Here is a 22460-nt window from a genome sequence, read left to right on the forward strand (position 1 = left end):
AAGGAAAAATGGCCGTCCCAGAGCCTAACCCGGTTGAATCACAGAACCAAAGCCCCTTATGGGATTCTAGAAGGTCTTGGGCTCAAGGGACTTTGACAAAGTTGTGAGAACTACCACGGGAGATAAGAAGGTGCTGGAAGAAGACGACGACAACCAACGTGGGACGACACTGTTCGCTTAGTCGTCGGTGGTGGGGACGTAGTACAGGGTGGCGAACTGGAACGTGTTTCCGGAGTTCTGACTGCAATCCGCATGCGACCCGTCAACTGTGAGATACAGGTAGTTGTTACAGAGGAAAAGGTAATTGCTGTCTTCCTTCTCGGTCGACATGGCAAGAAAGGGTCCCACCGCCCGGGGGCAGCCCGGGCCTCCGCCGGTCGTCGCCTGCAGCTCCTTGGGCTGCCCCCCGCCTGTGGCGGGGACCGGGTAGGTGCCCGGATCACCCGGGGTGCTCAAGATGCCGGTAGCGGGATTGGATCCATCGTAGAAGACGGGGTAGTTGGTGGAGTCGAGGAGCAGGCCGCCGTCGGGGCTGATGGAAAACCTGGACGGCCCTTCTTCTGCGGGCCCAGCTTGGAAGAATAGGGCTGCGGGCCCCCCGCTGGGTATAGATAAACTGGTCTTGCGCCGGTCCTTCGAGGACCCGGAGGTAGAAGTGCTGCGGCTGGACGCAGGCCGTGGTGGTCGAGGCCGCGGCCGTGGTGGTGGTGGTGGTGGCGGTCTGCGTGACGACGAAGTCGGGGGTGGGGACGTAGTTCAGGGTGACGACCTCGTACTCCCCAGGGCAAGCCCCGCGCTGCCCATCGACAGAGAGGTACAGGAACCCGTTGCAGAGGAGGAAAGTTTCGCGGCCCCCGTTCTGGGACTCATCCGAGGAAAACTCGCCCGAGGCGCCCGGGCAGCCGGGCCCGCTGCCAGCGAGGGCGTGCAGTTCCGTGGGGTTCCCGCCCGTAGCAGGGACCGGGATGACCATGGGCAAACCTGAGGCGGTTACGGCACCAGAAGCGGGATTTGAGGTGTCATAGAAGACGGGTGCGCCAACTTTGTCGAGCAGCAGGACGCCATCCTGGGGTCGGAAGGAGAAAGTGACCGGCCCGTCTCCGGTGGACGCGGCGACGTTGGTGGATAGGTACAAGGCATAGACGTCGCCCTGGGTGTAGATGTACTGGCCCGCGTGCGACCCGGAGGCGACCTGGAGGAAGAAGTGTTGGGGCTGGCTGCAGGCCGTGGGGGAGGGCGTGGCCGTCGAGACGACGGTGGCCGTGGTCGTGCTGGGGAGGACCGTGGTCGTGGTGAGGACCTCGGTGGACGTGAGCGTGTCCGAGACGGTCTCGACCGTGGTCCCCGGGACGACGCTCGTCACCTCGGCGGTGGCCGTGACGAACTCGGTGACGGTGGAGGGCTGGACAAAAGACGACACCTCGATCGCCGCCGCCGAGTCGGTGCTGAAGACGGTCTCCGTGACGGTCACGACGGTGGACGCCGCGTCGGTGTTGGTCGGCGCGGTGACGTAGGCGCACTGGCAGGCGGATACGTACTGGGCGGCATCGGCGCACGCCGGACCCGTGGTAGAGGCGGTGGTGGACGTTGTCGTCGACGACGGAGCGGAGGGCGAGTCGTCGCTCGAAGAGGAGGAGGGGCTCGACGACGCGCTGGCCGAGGCGCTCGTGCCGGGCGTATGGCGGCAAGCACCGCCACGCTTGTGTTTCTTCGGTTCTTTGTGATGCAGGTCCCGCTTTCCCGGGTCGGTGAACGTGATGGTGATGGCGGCCGCGGTGGTCGTAGTGGCGGCCGCTGTGGTCGTGAGGGTGGCGGTGTCGGTCTCCACCAACGTGGACGTCTCGACCACCGTGGTTGAGACGACGGCTTGGCCGGTGACGGTCACGAGGCTCGTCTCGAAGGCGGTCGACAGGACCTGCACCGTGGACGTGACCGTGTCCGTCTCGCTGACGTTGTCGACGACGGTGGTGGAGAGGGTTTGCGTTACCGTCAACGTCACCGGGGCCGCGCTCGTGGTCGCAGTCAACGTGCTGGTGTAGGTCGAGGCGGGGACCGCCGTCGCCGCCGCCAACGCCAAGAACGCGGAGCAGTCCTTCAGGGCCTGGCTCGGGGTGGGCAGCAGGGCGCCGATCACCATGGTGGCGCACGCATCGTATGCGCAAAAGGGGTTGTAGAGATTTCCGACCGGTGCGATCACGGGCGGTATGACGTCGACTGGGAGCGTTGGTTGTGTGGCGTTTGGCATGATCAAGGGTTCTGGCATGGGCTGTGGCAACGAGGCGGCCATGCCGGCGAAGAGAGCGACGAGCAAGGGAGCGGACGCCATGGTGGGCGGAGGGCAGCTTAGAGCCAGCGAAAGAGTGAAGCCGGTGGTGGTAGAACCTGCGCTCGTAAGAGCGGAACGAGCCCAGTTGGCACGTAGGGGGCGGTCGAGACCTTGACAAACATCTTATATGCCCCTGGTAGCACAGCTACGCCGTCCGGAAAACAACTACAACAACTCCTAAATTGTAAAAGTCCCCATGGGTTTATCTCCAAGGAGATTGGGATATGCAACCAATTCAGACCAAGGCCGTCTCGAAGCTAAAGCAACTATACCAGAGAGACCTTAGATCACTTGTGGCTGGCTGAGACGAGCTGGATTGGGTAGGTTCACCATGAAGGCTAATGCGCGCTTGGATTAGCAGAAGGCCTGGAGCGCTTAAGCTTAGATTTTGGTGTTCAATAGGTCTTTCACCAACAGGGGTAACGTCTTCCGCGAAACGGATAGGTACGTCATGAGCTTCAAGACCAGAGAATACTCCGCATTTGTAGTCGCATGGCAAATGAGCCGAGTCGGGACTCGGTTTTGCCCAGAAGAAGCAGCGATCCCGCGCGGTACTGGTGTCTGGACTTGCAAAAGCCCAGTCACTAAGGATCATTTTGGTGATAGAGCTGAAGTAGCGCCACCCGCTTCCCCTGTGCCCGTTTTTAGCGACGGATCTTTAGCACCCTGCTAGTGCTTAAATCTCAGCCGCAGCTGTTGGGGTTTCTGTACCGAACGAGTTCGGCTTCGGTCAATGGCATCCTAAAAGTCGTGGTAGATAAAACTTGGGTATACATAAGCGATTGGGGATGATGCAGTGAATAGGCGAATAAAACCTCCTCTCACAGACCATGAAGTCCGATCCTGACCCTATCCAACTCGACCAGCAACAGCGCGCGACAGACAATGTTGCTCGCCGCATACCGGACGACGATGGGCAGCGCATCAAAGAATGAAACGGGCGTCATGGCCGACAGGATCGACGTCCCATAAAACAACTGCAGCACGCCCGCGACCGCCGCAGCCGAAAAGAGCGCCTCACATATCCACCGCCGGGGCGCTTCGAAGGACTCCTTCATCAGGTTACGAGACCGTTCAATCTGGGCCCCTTTCCCGCTCTGCCGGAGAGTGAGATTGGGGAGTCCGTACTGCTGCCGAACCGCCCCCATGGCAAATAGGGCAGGGAAGAGCCCGAGAAGGCCCCACGCCAGCGGCATGAGGATGGCGCCGCAGCGGAACCCCACCACGGCCCGCGAGTCGAGATAGAGGGATGCGGTTATGTTGTTGGTGACGGCGCCAATGGCCAGGGCGTAGAGGCCGAAGTTGAATAGTCTTCGTACGACTCGATACTGGTTTGTAAGCCATCCGTGGTACAATCGAACATATTTCGAGGGCGTCTTATTGACGATCTTGGCCACCTCCAGCGGAATGAAAATGTGCCGGATCTGAAGTCCCGGTGCTCCGAGTGACAGAATGATGGTAAGCAATGGATGGTGCGAAGACAGGGCTGCCACTTCGGCTATGTCAGACCCCATGAATGACATAATGGTGGGCGTCAGGCCGAGCACGACCTGCGAATTGGCCAGGTTCGACTTGATCGACTCGCCCGAGTTCTCCAAGATACAATTCAGGGCAGCAGCGAAAGGCGAGTGGAACCTCTCCCTATTGTTCGCATGAAAGTCCCTGATCTCCGTCACGCATTGGTCCTGGGCGACCTGACGCCAATGGTAGTCGAAATAGGGAAACCAGGGCCTGAACTTGTTATTCCGGACACTTGCCGACACCTGCGGCGCCCAAAGAAAACCGAGGAATAACCAGGCTAGATGCATGGTGACTCCAGCATCGCATTCGTCGGCTGTGAGAACTCGACACGGCTGCTGGTGGACAGAATGCACGTTTCGTGTAAGTGAGCGGGGCCGAGGATTGGTGTACTGAACGAAAGGGAACATTGGGAAGAAGGTTCTGTTGGACGTGCCCCAGGTTTTGAACAATTGTTTTTCAGCTTCTCACTGTGCTTACGCGGGTTCTTCCTATCGGAAATTCTGATTCACGTTATTGGCCAGGAATATCTTGAGGCTGGCCTGCATACTGTACATTGCTTCGGATCATGCTGGACGAGATATAAACGACAACTGTAGTGCGGCATGGGGCGAAATGCCCAGCCTGTTGGGCGGTTACAGTGAGCTGTCAGCCCCAGAGCTCGCTAATTCGGTCAGCGCTAGTAAGCAAGCAGGCAGAGAGGTCCAAAACGAAAACCATTTCTCAAATGGTCGTTACAATCTGTAATATTTCCCATTATTTCAACAAGAAAATATATATATAAAAGAAAAAAAAGTCGTCTCAGAGCAAGTCGCCATGTTCGATAAATTCAAACCCCGCTACGTGGTCGTGGTCGTGGCTAAGAAGTAGGTACTTGAGGTGATTGATTGCGCTTTAGCTTCAGGGGATAGGCAGCCGTTGAGTGGTTGGCGACTTGCTCCCAAGCAGCTCTGGGCAATACTTGTGTGCCATTTCCTATCACCCACTGTTGATTGCGCCAATACGCCTTAATTGGTGGCATACAAGTAACTCTTGAATTAGGAGAGGATTGTCATCTGATACAGCGGAATAGAATCACAAGCAATTGTCGACTTTCCAGTTTAGTGCCCTTCTGAGCGTTACACAATGTTTCTTCCCATGCACCAGGCTGCCTATCAAGCATCAAAACTCTCCAAGAACCGGTGTTTCTCAACCGCATCCTCAAATCCGCACAACAGCTTCTTCGCCTCCGCATCACCCGCGATCCCCTCATACACCCTAGCCACGTTCCGCGCCGGCATCGGCAGCGCATCCCACTCGTCCGTCTGGATCGGGACCTCCGCGACGGTGTCGGCCGCCGCGTCGAAGAACTCGATCTTCTGGTCCGGGTAGCCGATCTGCAGGAACACTCCCGAGGCCGTGATCCGGAGCTCGCCCTTGGTGCCCAGGATGCGCCAGTCGAGGCTGGGGACCCCCTTGAAAGGAGAGCCGCCGCGCAGGGTGTACTGCACGGGCACCGAAGAGGCCAGCACGCCATTGATGAAGATGGTGTCCTCGGCGGTCTGCGGGTGGTGGTCCGAGATGATGGTCCCGTCCGCCTTGGCCAGCTTGACGATGGGGCGACGGACGGTCATCAGAGCGTTGGTTTCGGTGGACACGAATGTCGATCCGAGTGCTGCGAGGTTTGCATCGTCAGTTTCCGCAAGGCGGCAAGTTGCTAGGACCGACGTTACCTGTTTCAACCCAGTCGAGCGCGTGCCCGCTGTGGATCGTGAGCAGATTGCCCCCGACGCTCTTGTCGGCAAAGTACGCGACGTCCTCGAGCGCGACGGCGCCGCCCATCAGCCCATAGCCGGCCCACGTGCTGCTGAGCACATCCCCGAGCTTTCCGGACGCGATGAAGTCCCTGATGGTGGAGATGATCGACGCGTGTCGTCCCTGTAAGCCCAAGACGGCCAAGCCGCCTTGCTTTTTGTGGCTCGCGATCTCCTCCGCGTCGGCCAGGCTCTTGCCCAGCGGCCACTCGACGTAGACGTCCTTGCCGGCTTTCAGCGACGGGACGATGCATGCCTTGTGCCGGTCGACACGGGTGCTGCACACGACCAGATCGACGTTGGGGTCGTTGGCGATATCTTGAATGCGTTTAGTATCAACGTCGCGGATGACATTTAGCTGGATTTGGTGGTAACCAACCTTCGGGGCTACCGTATGCCTTCGTAGTCTCGGGTAGACCGTGAAGCTTGATGGCGTCCCTCGCGCTCTCGACCGAGCTGTTCTGGATAGCTACAATCTCGAATTTGTCCGTCTGCTTCAGATAGGGCAGATGCGAGTGCAGTGCCCAGCCACTCTTGGACAGACCGATGAAACCAATACGAATCGGCGCCATTTTAGAGGAGGGTGGGAAGTTCACGTGGAGAGGAGTCAAGTTAGCTCGGGGGTGTAATAACGGGGTGTTGAAAGAAACTCCGTAAGTACAGATTGTCGCCAAGTTTTGACTGCTGGGATTTGGGATTGGAATCACCGTTTCCAGATCTTGATTAGATTCATCTCAGATGGATAGTGGAGCTCCACAGCACGTGACGCCTCCTCATCATGAAAGTGAACATTTTCCGTCACGAGCCGATGATCCACCGGTGTCCGTTTCGGGGCCTCGGATCACCTCCGGCGTATAATCTACTTACATATGCGGCCACCATCATGGTTCGCGTTGCTAGTGTCACCTAACTAATGCTGCAATACAGCTCTAGCAATAAGCGGGTTATTGGTGTGCCAGAGAAAAAGACCGAGAAAAGGCTGCGTTACATTGGCTCCCATCAGTATCTTGGCAAATAGGTAGTATTGGATTCTACGTATCCTGCATTAGCTCCAACTACCTACCGTGTGCAAGCTTTGGTTAAATGCAACCCAGCTGGGATGGTGCAGCCAATGGGGACGGAAGACTCTATTCCCACAAGTCGAACCGGGCCGCGGTTACAAGTCTCGGACGAACCTTGACTATTTCTGTAAGCGGCGTCATCCTTGGTCCCATATGAGCCGGATCGACCCTGCTCGGGGATGAGGACGGGATCAGGCAGCTACATCCGAATTTGCGATTTGAGATATCTCAACTTCCTATCAATGTACGGGAGGCGTGGACCCGTGGAAGCCACCACCGAGGTTGATGGTTATGAAGCATCTAATGGGTCTCACGTAATATGTCTCTATCACATCCGGATAATGTGAATGAGATACAAATCACTCCAGCCATTCCGAGCCATCTCGGAGGATTCGCAAGCTGCCGCTGACACGGAAGCCAGCCCCTTAACTAGCTGCATAGGTCGGCCACCAAGGCCACACGCGGTCTTGCATATAGAAACCGTTAAATTATTCCAATTGAATAAAGCGAGTCTTTAATCTCCGTACATGATTGGCCCCGAACAGTTCGCATTGGTGTTTCCAACAACCCTCCGAGAAAACCCTCCGAGTCTGCCACTAAGCGCTCAGCTAATCCCCTTAGCTAGCCGCGCAGATCACCGAAGGCTTTACGACAACCTCCGACGCGCGGGTGTATCTGAAATTGGCTTCGACCTGGTGGCTGAGAAACGTACAGAGATTAGTTCTCGACATTACACGTATACCATATCCAGTGTTGCGCTGGGAACAGGGGTAAATCGCTTTTGTGTGGGATAACCCATCCGCTAACGAGTTTTCTTCTTATATGTAATTATGGCACCAGAGGTGTCTCCATTTGTGCAGTTTATCATCCTCCTCTTTCAACTTTCAACTAACCAGCTGTGACCTTCTATATTCTTGATACTACTTGCGATACATCCCCCTGACGCCTGTCCCATAACATCCCGCAATGACTTCTGGAGCTTCAACACCCCCAAGGACGAAATGCCACCCCAGACAACCCCGGAAGACCAGCAAGGGGCCACGGTTCTGGGCCATCATGGGAGTCCTGGCCCTGACCAGTCTCCTGACGGCATTGGAAGCGACAATCACCTCGACGGTCCTGCCCGTCATTGTGTCGGATCTGAACGGGGGATCCGGCTACATCTGGGTGGCTAATGCGTACTTTCTGACTATGTATGTAATTAGCTAATTGCTCCTTGTCTTCACACAGTTGAGTTATCTTGACTAATATCTTGCCAGGGCGTCTCTCCAACCAATGTTCGGTCAACTCGCAAACGTGTTCGGTCGCCGGTGGCCCATGATCTTCTCGGCGGCCGCGTTCGTACTTGGGAGCGGCATATGCGGCGGGTAAGTGCCATCTCGTTCAACAAAATAAATCGCAAAAGTTTTCACGACTAGCTAGCAACGTCCCACTGACATTTGAACTTATCGTAGCGCTACCAATATGGCCATGCTCATCGCCGGCCGCGTCATCCAGGGCATCGGCGGCTCCGGCATCAGCGTCCTCTGCGAGACCATCATCTGCGACCTCGTGCCCCTGCGCGAGCGCGGCACCTACATGGCCGCCGTCCTCGGCATGGTCGCGCTCGGAACCTCGCTCGGCCCCCTCTTCGGCGGCCTCATCGTCAGCTACAGCACCTGGCGCTGGGCCTTCTACCTGGCCTTGCCTATCGGCGGACCGGCTCTGATACTGCTGTACATGTTCCTGCACGTCGAGTACGACCGGTCGAGCACCCTTGCCACCAAGCTCGGCCGCCTCGACTGGCTCGGCAACGCCGTCTTCGTCGGCGCGTCGTGCGCCGTCCTCATCGCCCTCAGCTGGGCCGGCGGCGAATACGCCTGGTCCTCGTCCCAAGTCCTCGCCCCGCTGCTCGTCGGCGTGGCGGGTCTCGCGGGGTTCCTCGCCCTCGAAGCCAGTCCCCGCCTCGCGCCGAACCCGATGATGCCGCTGCACCTCTTCGCCAGCCGCACCACGTCCGCAGTCTTCGCCGTCACCTTCCTCCACGGTCTCGTCACCATCTGGGCCCTCTACTTCCTCCCCGTCTACTTCCAGGGCGTCCTGGGCGCGAGCCCGTACCGCTCGGGCGTGATGCTCCTCCCCCACCATCCTCCCGCTCATCCCGGCCGCCATCGCGGGCGGCCTGCTCCTGTCAAAGACGGGCCGGTACAAGCCCCTCCTCGTCGTAGCGATGGGCCTCATCACCATCGGCTTCGGCCTGTTCTCTTTGTTGGACGAGAACTCGAGCACGGCCGCCTGGGTCGGGTTCCAGGTAATCCAGGCCCTGGGCGCCGGGCTCGCGCTCCCGACGCTGCTGCCGGCCCTGCTGGCGCCGCTTTCGGATCGGGATACTGCGCTCGCGACGGGGACGTGGGCGTTTATGCGCAGTTTCGGGGTTGTGTGGGGCGTCGCCATCGCGGGGACTGTGTACAGCACCCGGGCGGCGGCGCTGGCTCCGTCCGTTATCACCAGCGATACGATGGTGGCGGCCGGGTTCGCGGCGGGGGCGCGTACCAGGGCGCGACGGCGCAGTTCCTCGACGCGCTCGCGGCGGAGGCGCGGGCACAAGTGGTGGCTGTGCAGAGCTGGGCGCTGCAGCGGTCGTGGCAGGTGGCTATTGCGTTTGGGCTGGCGGGGTTCGTTGTTGTGGTGGTGTTGTTGAAAGAGATTCCGTTGCGCAAGGAGCTGGATAGCGAGTTTGGGATGGCGGAGAGGGCCGGTCGTCCCGGCAGCAGCAAGGAGGCGGGGTGTGTGACGGAGAATGGTGTCTGAGCGACTGCTTCGACCTCATAACGGTTCAAGATGGGGGATTGCATGTCGTGGTTAATGGGCCTATCACATGGAGGGTGAGTCTAATATGACTGATCGATCGGGATTGTATTCTTTAGTCGTTCTAGATGTGGACATTATATAAATGTGAGAGATGCCGTTATCATGGTTTTATTTCTAGTCCCCAAACAGCGCTTCTATCTTCTTCATGTTCTCTCCTATCAAATGCACAAACGACTTGGACTCTCCTTTCAGTTGAAGATCATCCTGCGCCATCACGCTCTGCAGCAGTCGCGCGCGTCCCTCTCCGGCAAACAACGTCCCCCTGGTAAACTGCTGCTGCGGAGAAGTCGCCGCCTCGCCCCAGAGGCAATACGCCGGCGGGAGCCCCAAGCAATCCTCCAGGCTCCGGATGTGACTTTGGATGGTCTCGAATATGCCCTTGGCGTATAGCTTGGCCGGCAGATCCTGCATAGAAGAAACACCCCCGATACGGAAGACGGATTTCACCTTCAATGACTGGATGGCCTCTGCCGGCATCTGGCTCAAGGATTGGTGGGCGTAGTGAAATGTCGAATTGTATAGCCTCATCAACGTTAAGTAGTTCGACAGTATCAGCAGCGTGGTTTCCGTGCTAATCGACGACGAGGGTTCTGGGCTGGGTAATAAGAGCTGAGAGTGATCAGGAGGTAGTGCATGGGAACTGTTTCCTGCCGTCAAGGACTGGATGATGGCGATGAACTCATTGGTGCACATGAGTAATACCGCGATCGGGTTCTCAGCCGGCATCCCCTCAAAGGATCCATCCTCTGGGCACTTCTCCACGATGCTGCGCGGGTCGGAGAGAAATGCCCTCGTGGCCAAAGCGCGCCGTTCTAACTTCTCCCCGAAGTCTCTCAGCGAACTTGCTGCACTCGGGCGTGGGACGGGACCGGTGCTGAGTAAACAAGGGAATGGGCTGACAAGTGGATCAAAATTATGTATATGATCGAAACCGTTGGCCAAATACATCATGTCGCAGTTACCAGATGCACTCAATAGCCCCTGGGGCTGTGGTGGGGTGCTGCTGAGTTGCCCCAGAGAGAGGAAGTTCCCCGGAGCGAAGCTGTTGTCTAACGCAGAGCTATCAACGGTCGCCGTCGATGTAAAGTCGAAGAAATTCGTATCGTCTGTCCCAAGCAGCGCCGTGTGGAAGTCGGCAGGAATGGGATGATCATGAACTCCAGGTGGATGTTGTGCCTCGTCATCATCATTATCCTCGCCAGTGTGCTGGAGCAGCCCCGACGAGCGCCCTGGCGAAGATTCATCATCCAACTCCGCGGCCAGACCGCTAGGCAGACTACCATCAATGGCGAGAGGCGACTTTCGCGGCCGGCCGGGGACCCCAGAAGAACCGGTCACACAGGATATGTTCTCGCGGACGCAGCGAGGGCATGGGCCGGTGCTGTTTTCGGCGCGCTGGCATCGGACCCTTTTCGCCCTGCACCGGTCACAAGCGGATCGTTTCACTGCTGCTGCCTTTGGCATAATACTTGTGAAAGCCAAGAATGACTGGGAGATAGAGAGGACATGCCGATTCCAAGGGTCTATTCAGGCCCTCGTTTCTCATTCAGTTTGACTCGAGATTAACTCACCCAGATTGACTCGCGATCAATCAATCGATTGATTGCGACTGGCACTTGCGCAGGCTGAGCTGAAAACCCTCCGAGGTCTAACAACTTAACTCCAGCCCGGAGGGTTTTGAGGAATGGCGGGGCATGCCTGGAGAGAGAGCGAGCGAGAGAACTGGCTGCTAGGAAACAAGCAACAACCGCCATATTTACTCGGCGACGGTCAAATGCGCAGACTCTTCGCGCCAAAAGCCGCGATGATCAGTCACGGTATGTACATCTTCTTTTGATTTGTAACGTGCCTGAGAGAAGGGAGGACGATGGCACTGGAAGTCTGTACAAGGGGAAATGTTGTTGGAGCAGCTGCTTATTACATGTACCTAGCTTTGTTGTTACAGAACTTTCGATCCTTCCTCCATCCAAAGCATTCCTTACATACATTTTCTCTCTCGTCATAATAAACAGCCACCCAATTGGAAATAACTGACTATTGCCGCACCTTTCGTATATCGCATCCTTTTTTCTTCTACTATCGATGTGTTTGCAGAGCAGTGGATTCCAATGATGGAGTAGTGATGGGTTTGCCAGTGGAGTTTGGGTCGTGATTGACAGCTAAGCAGATGGGGGTTTAGATCTCCATGCTAGGGCTTAGCACTGTGTTTAGTGGCCCCTACCAACACGCTATTTGAACCCTGCTGCCCTGCCTCCCTGGTCCGCACACCGCAGCGCATCCCTGTGGTGCTTACTGGGATCTGGCTCTTTTTTTGTTTGGTCCCTTCGTCCCATCTTTTGACCCGTTCATTCATCTACGGTAGGCATTTGGATTCCCACGTCGGCCAGGTCAACCTTCTACATTCGCGAATGATGATGCCGTCGCCCTTCAGACCCGAATCAATTGGCAAGTCTTTGACGATACACCCTCATCATGCAATTGAAACTGCCGGCTTGGCTTATCAGAAGCAATTCGGTTGATGTCACGTCATGTCATCGGCGCAGAAGCAGGCTGGCTGCAGACTGAACAAACCCGGCGGGGGCCACATGCACCTTGCCCATCACATCACCTGTCAGCACGATACATGTAGATGAGGAGGCTGCAGAACCATTCGGAGCAAAAAGGACCAACTGCTTCTTCTCAGCCTCAAAATCACGGCTCCAATTACCAGCAAAGCTACTGAAGCTCTGAGGCTCTGGGCGATTCAGATTGAGCATCAAGGGAAATGGACAGGAAAAGGAAGGGTCAATTGGCCAGTTTCGCCAGCGAGTTCAATGCCGCAAACTTCAATCTCCACGGGTGCTGGTAGTGCCACTCTATTTTTGTCCTACCCATTTCCTAGCTGCTTAGCACCTGCACTTGACGGAGTCGCCATATCTTCGCAACGATAGTGCCCGTCTTCTATGATGGTGGTGGTAGCATCTAGCGATGCAACAGGAAATTGATGGGGGTGGTGGTCATCGGCCCCATCCGCCTTCAGCTGTCAGGCTGTCGCCCAGGCTCTACTGTACTGCCTTTGGCTCTTCTGTTCTGGTTATTTTCGGCAACACAAGACTGGCCAGAGCAACGCTGCTAATGCAGTGTACTGTGGGACTGCCACACTCCATCTCGCTGCCATGCTCCAGCTCCAAGCTCCCTTGGGTGCGCATGCTAAGGTCAATGTCAGCGCAGCAAAGGATTACACGACAACCCTCATTGGCTGCCACGATGGCATTCGTCCTCTGGTTGGCCGTGAGCCGGAGTGGGAGATCCACTGTGGACAACCGAGATCGACTAGATTCCTGTTGCGGCAAAGTCCCTGCTGGCTGTGTTGGCACTAGGAGCTGCATGTCAGCTGCATCCCTGCTTCGAAATAGCTACCTTCGAATTCCTGGTGCGAGAGAGGAGAGGAGAGAGGGAGACGGTCCCCTGCGTGTAAGTACGATACTCTGTGGTCCTTGTGGTTCCCTTGGGTGCTGCTGCGAGAGAACCAACAGAACGGATCCAGACCATGTTTTTGTTTGTATGACCTGGCAAGCAACTAATCTAAAGCGCACACACCCCTCTTCTCGTTTCTTTTTACTTGTTTCCCATTGATCCTCGGGGAGCGGACTTGTTACTGTCTTTTCCTCTTTCTCCCTTTTTCGTCCCGCTTCGCGAGGTTCCGCCTGCACTACCGCGCCTGCGACGTTTTCGAGCTACCCGCAACCATGCGATTCTCTCTGTTGGGCCAATACCTGGCGGTTGGGCTTGTGTCATGTGTCGCAGCACAAGAGGTCGAGTGCTGGGCCCCGGACGGCAAGACAAGGGCGGACAATGAGACATATGTCCCCTGCAACAAGCTCGGGATACAGCAGGACGGCATCTTCTCGAGCTGTTGCGCATTGGACGGAAACCCCGACAAGCGAGACACCTGCACGTCGCTCGGCCTCTGCAACGGCGCCGACCGCCGGCTGCGACGAGGGTTCTGCACCGACAAGTCCTGGAAGAGCAAGGCTTGCGTCAATGTGTGCATAACAACAGAGGTATGACGCAGTCTGTCGGATCCATCTTGTGTCTCAACACATCTAACCATATCCCGTTTTACAGGACGGTGGTGACCCCAGCAACAGCTCCGTCATCACGGGATGCAACGACGGCAGCGGTAAGTACTGCTGCGGCGACACGACCAGCTGCTGCGGCACGTCGCGCGCCGTCACGATCCCCACGCAGGAGAGCGTCTGCACGGCGCACACCCTTAACTCGGACGACGGGAGCGGCGATGCCGCCACCTTCAAGAACGCCACCATCGGCCTCGCCGTCGTCGCCGGCGTCACCCTCCTGGCCGCCGTCGCGTCGACCCTGTGGTTCCTGCGCCAGAACAAGTCCCTCAAAAAGCAGCTGGCCGACGAGAAGCTGGCCGCGGGGCACCAGCAGGCCTCCATGATGCATAACAACCGCGGCTCCATGGTGCCGACTATGACCGACTCGAATCACCCCGGCGGTTCGGTGTATGGCGGCTCCACGACCCACCACCCGTCGCCCATGCCCGACCACAGCCACCCCTACCACAAGGCGCCCGGCTCGTCGCCGCCGCCGCACCCGCCCCTGTCGCCCCACTCGGACGGCCACCACGGCAATATGCAGCGCTACTCGGAGCTCGACGCGGGGACCAACCGTATCGAGATGGCTTCGCCGGACCCGTATGCCCAGCAGAACCGGAACTCGACGCAGCCTAGTTACAGCTCGCCGATGCACTCGCCGGGATTGCCGCAGCAGTAATTTTCGTTGGGCTAGGAGTGTAGTACGTAGGAGGTCTTGTGCTTGGTATGTACATTTAGGAAAAGGAATGGTTGGCGTTTGGTCAGCGGGCTTCCTTTCATTTGCTTCTGGGGTTCTGATCCATGATTGTTCGGGGATCTGGAAGTCGTGCGGACACATATACCCACGTTTTGTCCAACATGGCTATGCCTGTGATATCCAAAAGGTCTACATTGGTATTGGTCTTTGAGGATTTCGTGAACATTGGCAGTGTACTGGGAGCTGGTGGTTCCGGCTCTGGATCAACATGGTGTCTCATTATCTCTCCGTTATAATGATCAATACAATGTCTAATGTTCAAACATCGCAATGTAACTGTACTCGGCTTCATCATCGTGACGTCTCGTGTACTAGGGGTTAAGGCCCATCTCTTGTATGTGTTGGTGTCTGGAAACGCCGCCAGTCCCAACCATCGTCCCAAGGACTTGGGGTTTCCAGGCCCAGGTCAGGATTAAATCTCCGCTTCCCGAAAAAAGCACTTCTAGAACTGTGGCAGCACCCGCACATTGCTCACGGAGCCCATTTCTTGGCAGTGATCGCGAGTCTGCCTTGCACGGCTAAATGGTCGCATATTTTGCCACGCAGTCAGTCGGCCGGACCAATCATTCCAGCTTCCGTAATTTGTGTCACCAAGCCACACTTCTGACACGAACACATATGTTCTTAACCCCGCACTTGAGACTTGAGAGTGAGCAAGACTCAAGACCGTGAGCTCGCCCGGCTTCCTTCTACTCCGTCGACCTTCGTCAAATCGCGCCATGTCGTCTAAGATCGAATCGCCAGTGCTTGCATTGCAAAACCAAGAACCCAGTTCACAGGATGATTGCGAACTCTGTTCCAAGCTCGTGAAGGTGTTCGCAGGGCGTCTCAGGGGTTTTGCTATCGATGATATCAACGACAAGCCGTGTCATCAAGAGTTGCTACAGTACCTTCGAGATACAGATCCTGAGTCCGGGCAGGGAAGATTAGATGTTTAACCGAGCCGCAACGGCGCCGACTTCTTCATGCTGTATGGCAACAACTTGAAGGAGAGGGCGATCCATCTTATCGAGGCTCCTGAAGGCAGTTGTGTCGAAATGAGCGGACGTTGTCTCGACAAGGATTGGGTAGACCTGGGTTTGCTCCAAAAATGGAACACCGAATGTCTCCAAAAGCACGGTCAGACCTGCTTTAACCCTCTGAAGATACCTCAAGTGTATCCAGCGTGGCTTATTGATACATACAACGACTGTCTTGTGCCAGGAGACGGCATCCCAGACTTCGTGACGTTGAGCTACGTCTGGGGCGCTGGGAAAAGCCTTTGTACTGAACGGGCCAATGTGGAGGATCTCCAACAACATGGGGCATTGACTAAAAGTCCAATTTCGCCGGTTATTCTGCATGCAATGGGTCTGATACGTGCCCTGGAAGAACGCTACCTCTGGGCCGATGCACTCTGTATCGTACAGAATGGCGGCGAGCAAACAGCGCAGCAGCTTCTTCTCATGGCCAAAATCTACGCATCTGCCAAATTTACTATAGTCGTAACCGATGGAGATGCAAGCACTGGCATACCGGGGATTAAGGGCATCTCCCGTTGCGCGAGTCCAACCAGGTGGTTTTGCCATTCGCTTCGAACGGAAAATTGGGGATTGAAAAAGGGGGGCACGCTGACATTTGGCCGTCCCCCCTATCACACGCGGGCCTGGACCTATCAGGAACACTCCATCTCTCAACGGCTTCTTGTCTTTGAAAAAGGGCAGTTTTACTGGATTTGCTCTTCTGCCGCCTTTCGCGAAAGCTCTGTTTCCCATTGCCCTGCCTTGCACCAATCCCATCGTTTTCGGAGCCCCAACATCCTATCTGGGTACCCTGATCTACAGGAGCTGAGATCGATGATTTTCGGTTACAATGGTCGAGATCATTCTTTTCCAGAGGATGCGTTGGCGGGTGTGACTGGTATGCTCGAAGTTTTCAGTCGATCGTTTGAAGGTGGTTTTCTCTATGGTCCCCCAGTCATGTTCTTTCATGCCGCATTGATGTGGAGAAGTTCGGACAAGCAAAAGGCGCGTAGACGCCTTCACTCGGGAAAAGATCATTGCATTCTGCAAGGATCTCATTTGCCATCTTGGTCATGGCTAGGCTGGAAGGATAGCACGGTATGCTTTGATGAGAATAACGGAACGCTGTACGATTCATTCCCAGCTACCATTGGCATCACCCAGTGGCATAGCCACGTATCGCCTGACACGAGCGAAAAGCGATTGATCGGTCCATGTTTTCCGAGCACATTGCGTAACGACATCAGAGATTACAGCCTCGAAAGCCAAATGGCTCGAGGATGGAAGGCAGACGCATATGATCCCAATGTCGACGGACCTTTCAAGCCAGCATACGGAAATACTGTTTACCGCCACTCGTCCCTGCCAAATAAGAAGTTCTGGTATTGGTTTCCAATCAAAGATCTGAAAAACGACTCGGGCCCTGCCACCACCCCGCAACACGCCTTTATATCTTGCAAGACAAGACGGGGTTGGTTCCGAACACAGGGGTTTTACCCGGGAGAACTTCAGGCTGTAGACGCAAATGGTTATTGCGGGCGGATTCATGTTCCAAAAGCAGAATATGACGCTTACCTGCCCCCAGGTGGCTCGTATAAGTACTTGACGATCGAGCTTGTGGCTATTTGCCTGCGAAAGAACAACCCATGCGGAACCCCTGGGTATTCAGATACTGATACGACATCAGCATCATCATCATCATCATCAACCGGTACACAACCTTCAACCGGATATGGCAGTAGTAATTATGAGGAAGAGTCTTACGGCGTTCTTTGGGTTAAGTGGATGGACGGCGTTGCTTATCGTAAGGGAGTCGGGGAAATTTATAAGAAAGCCTGGGAAAGTCATGATCTGGAGGACGTTGATATTATACTTGGTTGATTTGGGATAAGAAAGAAATCACGGCGGAACGCGACAGTATGGATAATTCATATTATTAGAATGTTGTGAGATTTTCTTTTAACAGTGAAATATCTGCTTCCATTAGTCGACGATAACCATACTTTGCGTATGTTATTAATTGGGCGTGTGGCGTAGTTTCGAGAACTTCCCATGGAGCCGAATTGAAATAAACAACATGACCTTGAAGGTTTTAGCATGTAGACATCCGATGAGATAGGGTTAAACTTTCGATGGGATCGGAACGGGCGGCTATTGTGGTTGCATCCTGCTCAGGATTTCACCTCAACATGACGGACACTTTCGTTGCTTCCGGCCAAACGGAACGAGGCGAGACTGCCGAATCCCGATTCCTTGGGACTACCCCAAGACTAATCCGGAAGGAATGCATTGCCTTACATCACCACTTGAGAACACAATGCGTTTCTTGCGCATAGATATTGGCGACTCAGTGAGCCAGAGTGTTCTGTGTAACGCAGTCTCGCCAACTCACTCTAACCATCGCCAAGCCAGCCATTACTAGACGATGCGACCTGGCCCCCTGATCATCGCGTTCGGATTGCTGGATGCCGGACGAGCATCGTCAGCTAACCAGCACAAATGGACGTATCCTGACTGGAGAGCCGACAAGATATTCAAGCGTCAAGATGGCACCGGCGCTTGCCCACTACCCCAAGCCATGTTGGTCACGGCGCCGAGGAAGACCCCCTTTGTGCCGTTGTCGCAACCCGAGCTGGACTCCATCATCGAGTGGCTGGGAAGTTCGTCACTCGGCCTTAACTTATCAGACCCGTCCAGTTCCACTCTGGCCATGAGCGACAACTACATCAACCACATCGAGATCCTCAAGCCGAACAAGACCGATGTCACCAACTATCTCAGTGGCAACGCCAGCTCAGTACCACGGTATGCGCGGGTGGTGATCAACGAGGGCGCCGCTAAAGTACCCGGCGTGGTCCAGTACTATGTAAGTGACTATTGTCTGCCTTGAGTCGTACGACACGACTGACTATATGCAGGTCGGGCCTCTGCCCATTTCGAACTCGACGACCATGAGGCCGCTGGACTACTTCTACAACGGCCCGAACGGCCCCAAAGTCCTCTTCAGCGGCGGCCTGTACGACGCGCCCCGGCGGCGGGCGGTGGAGGCCATCGTCACGAAGACCATGTCGAGCATCGCGGACGTCACGCTCGACCTCACGGGGCTGGCCTACTACGGCACCGACGACAACCGGACCAACGCCGTCTACTTCGTGCAGAACCCGTACTCGACCGACGGCACGACGGGCGTGACCTGGCTGCCCTGGCGGCGGCTCGCGCAGAACCCCTGGGACCAGCCCTCGGACCTGTATGTGAGTCTCGACATTACGGGGACGGACCCGTCGCTGTACCACTTGCGGATGATCGTCTACAATCTCATCGTGTACAACTCGACCGACGCGTTTCGTGCGGCCTGGGCCGCGGGCGAGATCACCAAGACTCCGAAGCCGACGACGAACGATTCGTTCTTGAACAAGAATCGGACTGGCACTATCCGAGATCTCGAGGGTCGGTTTGCCCCTACTATGCTCACACTTGACGGAAACAGGTACAGAGTCGACGTTGTGAACAACTACGTGACGTACATGGGGTGGTCCTTCTACATGAGGTTCGACAAGGATACCGGGGTCCAGTTCTACGATGTCCGGTTCAAGGGCGAGAGTGTCTTGTACGAGCTGTCCCTCCAAGGTAAGCACATATGTCCAACCCCTGTTCACGGTTCTTCAAGGCTGACGGAAGTTAGATGCCCTCGTCCAGTACGCCGGCAACAACCCGTTCCAGACCGGGACCGCGTACAGCGACCGCTTCTACGGCATCGGCGCCCAAGCCGTGCAGCCGATCCCGGGCTACGACTGCCCGTACCACGCCACCTACCTGAACGCGACCTTCAACGACGGCGGCAGCCTGCGGACCATCCAAAAGTCCCTCTGCCTCTTCGAGACGGACATCGGCACCCCGCTGACCCGCCACGACGTCTACGGCAACTGGAAGCAGTCGACCAAGGGCTCCAAGCTGGTCGTGCGCATGATCGCGACCCTGGGCAACTACGACTACCTCTGGGACTACGGCTTCGTGGTCGACGGCAGCATCACCGTCGACGCGCGCGCCTCGGGCTACGTCCAGGCCGACTACTACCGCGCCGCCGACGAGGGGCGGTGGGGTCCGCGCATCGGCGAGACCATCTCGGGGACCATGCACACGCACGTCATGAACTTCAAGTGCGACTTCGACCTCGTCGACACGAAGAACACTTTTACTAAAACGGATCTTGTGGTGGAAAACATCACCCAGCCCTGGTACCCCGAGCGCGGCGTCTTCGAGTCGATGCGGTACAACATCAGCGACCTCGCCTCGGAAGCCGAGGGCAGGCAGCTCCCCGTCCCGGCGAACGGGCAGAGCATGTACACGGTCGTGAACAAGGACCACCTCAACGCCTGGGGGCAGCCGCGCGGGTACCGCATCCTGCCCGGCCTGAGCAACGTCTACCTGCCCTCGCAGAACTCGCCTTTCTTCCTTAAGTCGGGCCAGCACGCCAAGCAGGCCTTCTCGGTCTCGCGCCAGCACGACACCGAGCCCGCCTCGACCGCAGCGCTGAGCGGGAACGTGCCCGAGGCGCCGCTGGTGGAGTTCTGGCGGTTCTTCGCGGACGACGAGCCCCTCCAACAGGAGGACCTTGTCGTCTGGGCGAACTTGGGCATGCACCACTACGTGCGGGCCGAGGACCTGCCCAACACGCTGCCGGCCGAGGCGCACGCGAGCCTCATGTTGGCGCCGCAGAACTGGGCGTTCCGGGGCGGGGAGAACACGCGCGATCTGGCCAACGCCGTTATGTATCAATGGAACATCACGAACGCCGAGGGGGTCGTGGTGCCGGAGACGAACGGGGTCAACGCGCCGGGGTGTTTAGGGCTGGGCCCGGACGATGAGTTGCTAGGGGTGTTCGAGGAGCAGTGAGGCAAGTAGCAACTTGTCTGGCGGGAGAGCAAGTGCAAGGCATACCATGTACGTACACGGATGGCACACCTACCAGCGGGAATCGTTATTAGTTTTTGGCAGGATTAGTAATATCAGATCTTGTTCGAATGCTTCATTGATCTATCGTTTTCATCACAGTCATGGGAATTGCACCATGGAGACTGTCATGATAATTTACAAGGAGAAGAAGAAGAAGGAGCTGCACGCGAGCGCATGCATGGATTGGCGAGCGAGGGGTGCAGCGTGTTTATCGAGTTTTCCTGCTTAAGCGAGCGACCATCCATCTCCGCGGGCATATGCACCAGACACGTGAGGACCGTACCGTACCGTACCGTACCGTACACCGGTAACTGGTTTTCTTCGCTTCGTCTCTTGGCCTTCTCCACCGCTTTGCTTCTTCTTTTTCTGCCTGTCGACAAATCGTGGAGCCCAAGTGCCCGGATACATAGGTTTCGGCGGTGATCATGCCCAGGAGCGGCCATGGGCCCCGTTCGGGCGGACGATTTGACTCGCTGGGGCGGGTGTCGCGGGGAAAGTCCTAGGGGCGGGTTTGGGGCCTGAACCTTTCTGTAAGGAGCTGGAGGTGGGGTTTCTGGTGGATTGGGTACTGGTTTTGTTGGTTCGGGTTTTCCTTTCTCTCCCCCCTGCATTTTCATCCATTTGAACCAGCGACAGCCGGGGTCATCGAGAAGAGGATGGATTGAGCATCCATCGTCAAAAGCGGCATTCCCAGGGAAACGGTAACAGGAAAGGGATGCACGTGAAGAATTAGTCATGCGGGGTCTTCACATACCCAGCCTCAGGTATTGCTCTGCTAATAATATGACAGTTATGACAGCTATGACAGCTGAGTAATAACAGGGCGCGCGGATGCACGAGGGGTGCATTGCAGTCAGTCAGTGGTTGCTGGGAGCTGGTCGGAAAAAAAGTGGCGGCACCCAGATCGGCAGCGCCCTGGCAGTCTGGTGGCAGTGGGAGTGGGGGGCGGCCGATTAGGCCTCAGTCACGAAGGATTCTCTCGTCCACACTTTGAAGTTCGAACCCCCCGTCGGATGAGGTCGCAACTCCATCCCAACAGAACAACAGTCCCAGCCCGAAAATCCTCCGGGTTGTTTTCGTATCCTGGTTGGTGCTTTGACGCTTTGAGCAGGTGACACAGAAACAGACAGGATCGCGTTGGTCGTTGTAACGTATGCTTGAGGACGAGTCTGCCTTGAGACTGACTGACTGACTGGCCGGGGTCACGACATTATCCTTACCACGGGTGGTTTCATCCGTCTGGCAAGCAGCGGGAGCATGTCAAATTTGCATCGCCTCAACATATATGTAGGTTTGACAAACATCTCCCCGTCGGCTAGCCAGGAACGCATCCCGCCTTGGCCCTTGCCCGGTCGGATGCAGGAGGATGCCCAAGTGCCTAGGTAAGCATCCATCGCGGCAACGGCAGATGCCTCGCCTCTGCACCTCCCGTCCCCTTTTCGTTTCCCGCACATGTTGGTGTGTTCTCGAATGTTCCGCGAGGCAGGCACCCGATACTGCTGTCAAGTGTCAAAAATACATATGCCGTGTTCGCCATGACGTTAGGCAGCCATCCTCGCCTCGTCCCGTCCCAATGCAGTACGACGTCAAGATACCACTTGTTCGTGGGCGCCCTGACGAGAGTGCCTGAACGCCCAAGAGATATGGCAGCTCGCAAGTTAAGTCAGTATCACGTCATACGCGACGGGGTTTGGCAGCCCAATGCAACACCTGGCGCCATACAACGGATTCCACGGGTGCGACGGCGGTAGTTTTCCGGAACGGTCCATGTTCAAGTTTGGGTGGTGATGTCGTTTCTGTAAACCGAGTATATCGTCGGGTAGGGGGTGGCTGAGAACCAAAGATACCGCCCGTCGGATGTACGCTCGGATGCCGAAAAGGTCAATATTCTCCTTTTACCGGTGAGGCGATGCGTACCGGTCGGGGGCTCAAGCGCGGTAAGACAGGGTCCTCGCCCGAGTGCGACCTTGCCCCTGGGCGGGAGGGCTTCCCGCCGCATCCAGACCGGTGCACCGGTGTACCGGGGAAAAGCAGTCGTTGAGGGTCTGCAGATAGACGACGTGCAGGCGTGCCTACTGACATACATATGTAAGTATATTTT

The 22460-nt window shown here is 56.5% G+C and overlaps 8 protein-coding genes across 8 annotated transcripts; 4 read left to right on the forward strand and 4 right to left on the reverse strand.

Annotated features, from left to right (window-relative positions):
• Positions 1-177: 177 nt before the first annotated feature.
• PG997_007248 (uncharacterized protein) lies at positions 178-2326 on the reverse strand (the record flags this gene model as incomplete). Its single annotated transcript, XM_066811563.1, has 2 exons — positions 178-532; positions 618-2326. 2 exons carry the CDS (start codon positions 2324-2326, stop codon positions 178-180), a joined length of 2064 nt encoding a protein of 687 aa, XP_066666905.1.
• An 821-nt stretch (positions 2327-3147) lies between these two features.
• PG997_007249 (uncharacterized protein) lies at positions 3148-4134 on the reverse strand (the record flags this gene model as incomplete). Its single annotated transcript, XM_066811564.1, has 1 exon — positions 3148-4134. The coding sequence occupies one exon, from the start codon at positions 4132-4134 to the stop codon at positions 3148-3150; it is 987 nt and encodes a 328-aa protein (XP_066666906.1).
• An 864-nt stretch (positions 4135-4998) lies between these two features.
• PG997_007250 (uncharacterized protein) lies at positions 4999-6209 on the reverse strand (the record flags this gene model as incomplete). The annotated part of the gene is made up of 3 exons (XM_066811565.1): positions 4999-5498; positions 5557-5955; positions 6017-6209. The coding sequence occupies 3 exons, from the start codon at positions 6207-6209 to the stop codon at positions 4999-5001; spliced, it is 1092 nt and encodes a 363-aa protein (XP_066666907.1).
• A 1455-nt stretch (positions 6210-7664) lies between these two features.
• Positions 7665-9488, forward strand: PG997_007251 (uncharacterized protein; the record flags this gene model as incomplete). Its single annotated transcript, XM_066811566.1, has 3 exons — positions 7665-7891; positions 7958-8065; positions 8153-9488. The coding sequence occupies 3 exons, from the start codon at positions 7665-7667 to the stop codon at positions 9486-9488; spliced, it is 1671 nt and encodes a 556-aa protein (XP_066666908.1).
• Positions 9489-9662: 174 nt separating this feature from the next.
• PG997_007252 (uncharacterized protein) lies at positions 9663-11012 on the reverse strand (the record flags this gene model as incomplete). The annotated part of the gene is made up of 1 exon (XM_066811567.1): positions 9663-11012. One exon carries the CDS (start codon positions 11010-11012, stop codon positions 9663-9665), a length of 1350 nt encoding a protein of 449 aa, XP_066666909.1.
• Positions 11013-13276: 2264 nt separating this feature from the next.
• On the forward strand, positions 13277-14327 carry PG997_007253 (uncharacterized protein; the record flags this gene model as incomplete). The annotated part of the gene is made up of 2 exons (XM_066811568.1): positions 13277-13591; positions 13656-14327. The coding sequence occupies 2 exons, from the start codon at positions 13277-13279 to the stop codon at positions 14325-14327; spliced, it is 987 nt and encodes a 328-aa protein (XP_066666910.1).
• A 1043-nt stretch (positions 14328-15370) lies between these two features.
• PG997_007254 (uncharacterized protein) lies at positions 15371-17287 on the forward strand (the record flags this gene model as incomplete). Its single annotated transcript, XM_066811569.1, has 1 exon — positions 15371-17287. One exon carries the CDS (start codon positions 15371-15373, stop codon positions 17285-17287), a length of 1917 nt encoding a protein of 638 aa, XP_066666911.1.
• A 544-nt stretch (positions 17288-17831) lies between these two features.
• Positions 17832-20299, forward strand: PG997_007255 (uncharacterized protein; the record flags this gene model as incomplete). Its single annotated transcript, XM_066811570.1, has 3 exons — positions 17832-18272; positions 18325-19033; positions 19089-20299. 3 exons carry the CDS (start codon positions 17832-17834, stop codon positions 20297-20299), a joined length of 2361 nt encoding a protein of 786 aa, XP_066666912.1.
• Between the last annotated feature and the right edge of the window lie 2161 nt (positions 20300-22460).

The sequence above is a fragment of the Apiospora hydei genome (genome assembly GCF_038363865.1).
Source record: "Apiospora hydei strain CBS 114990 chromosome Unknown utg000006l_segment0_segment0, whole genome shotgun sequence".
Taxonomy (NCBI): Eukaryota; Fungi; Ascomycota; class Sordariomycetes; order Amphisphaeriales; family Apiosporaceae; genus Apiospora; species Apiospora hydei.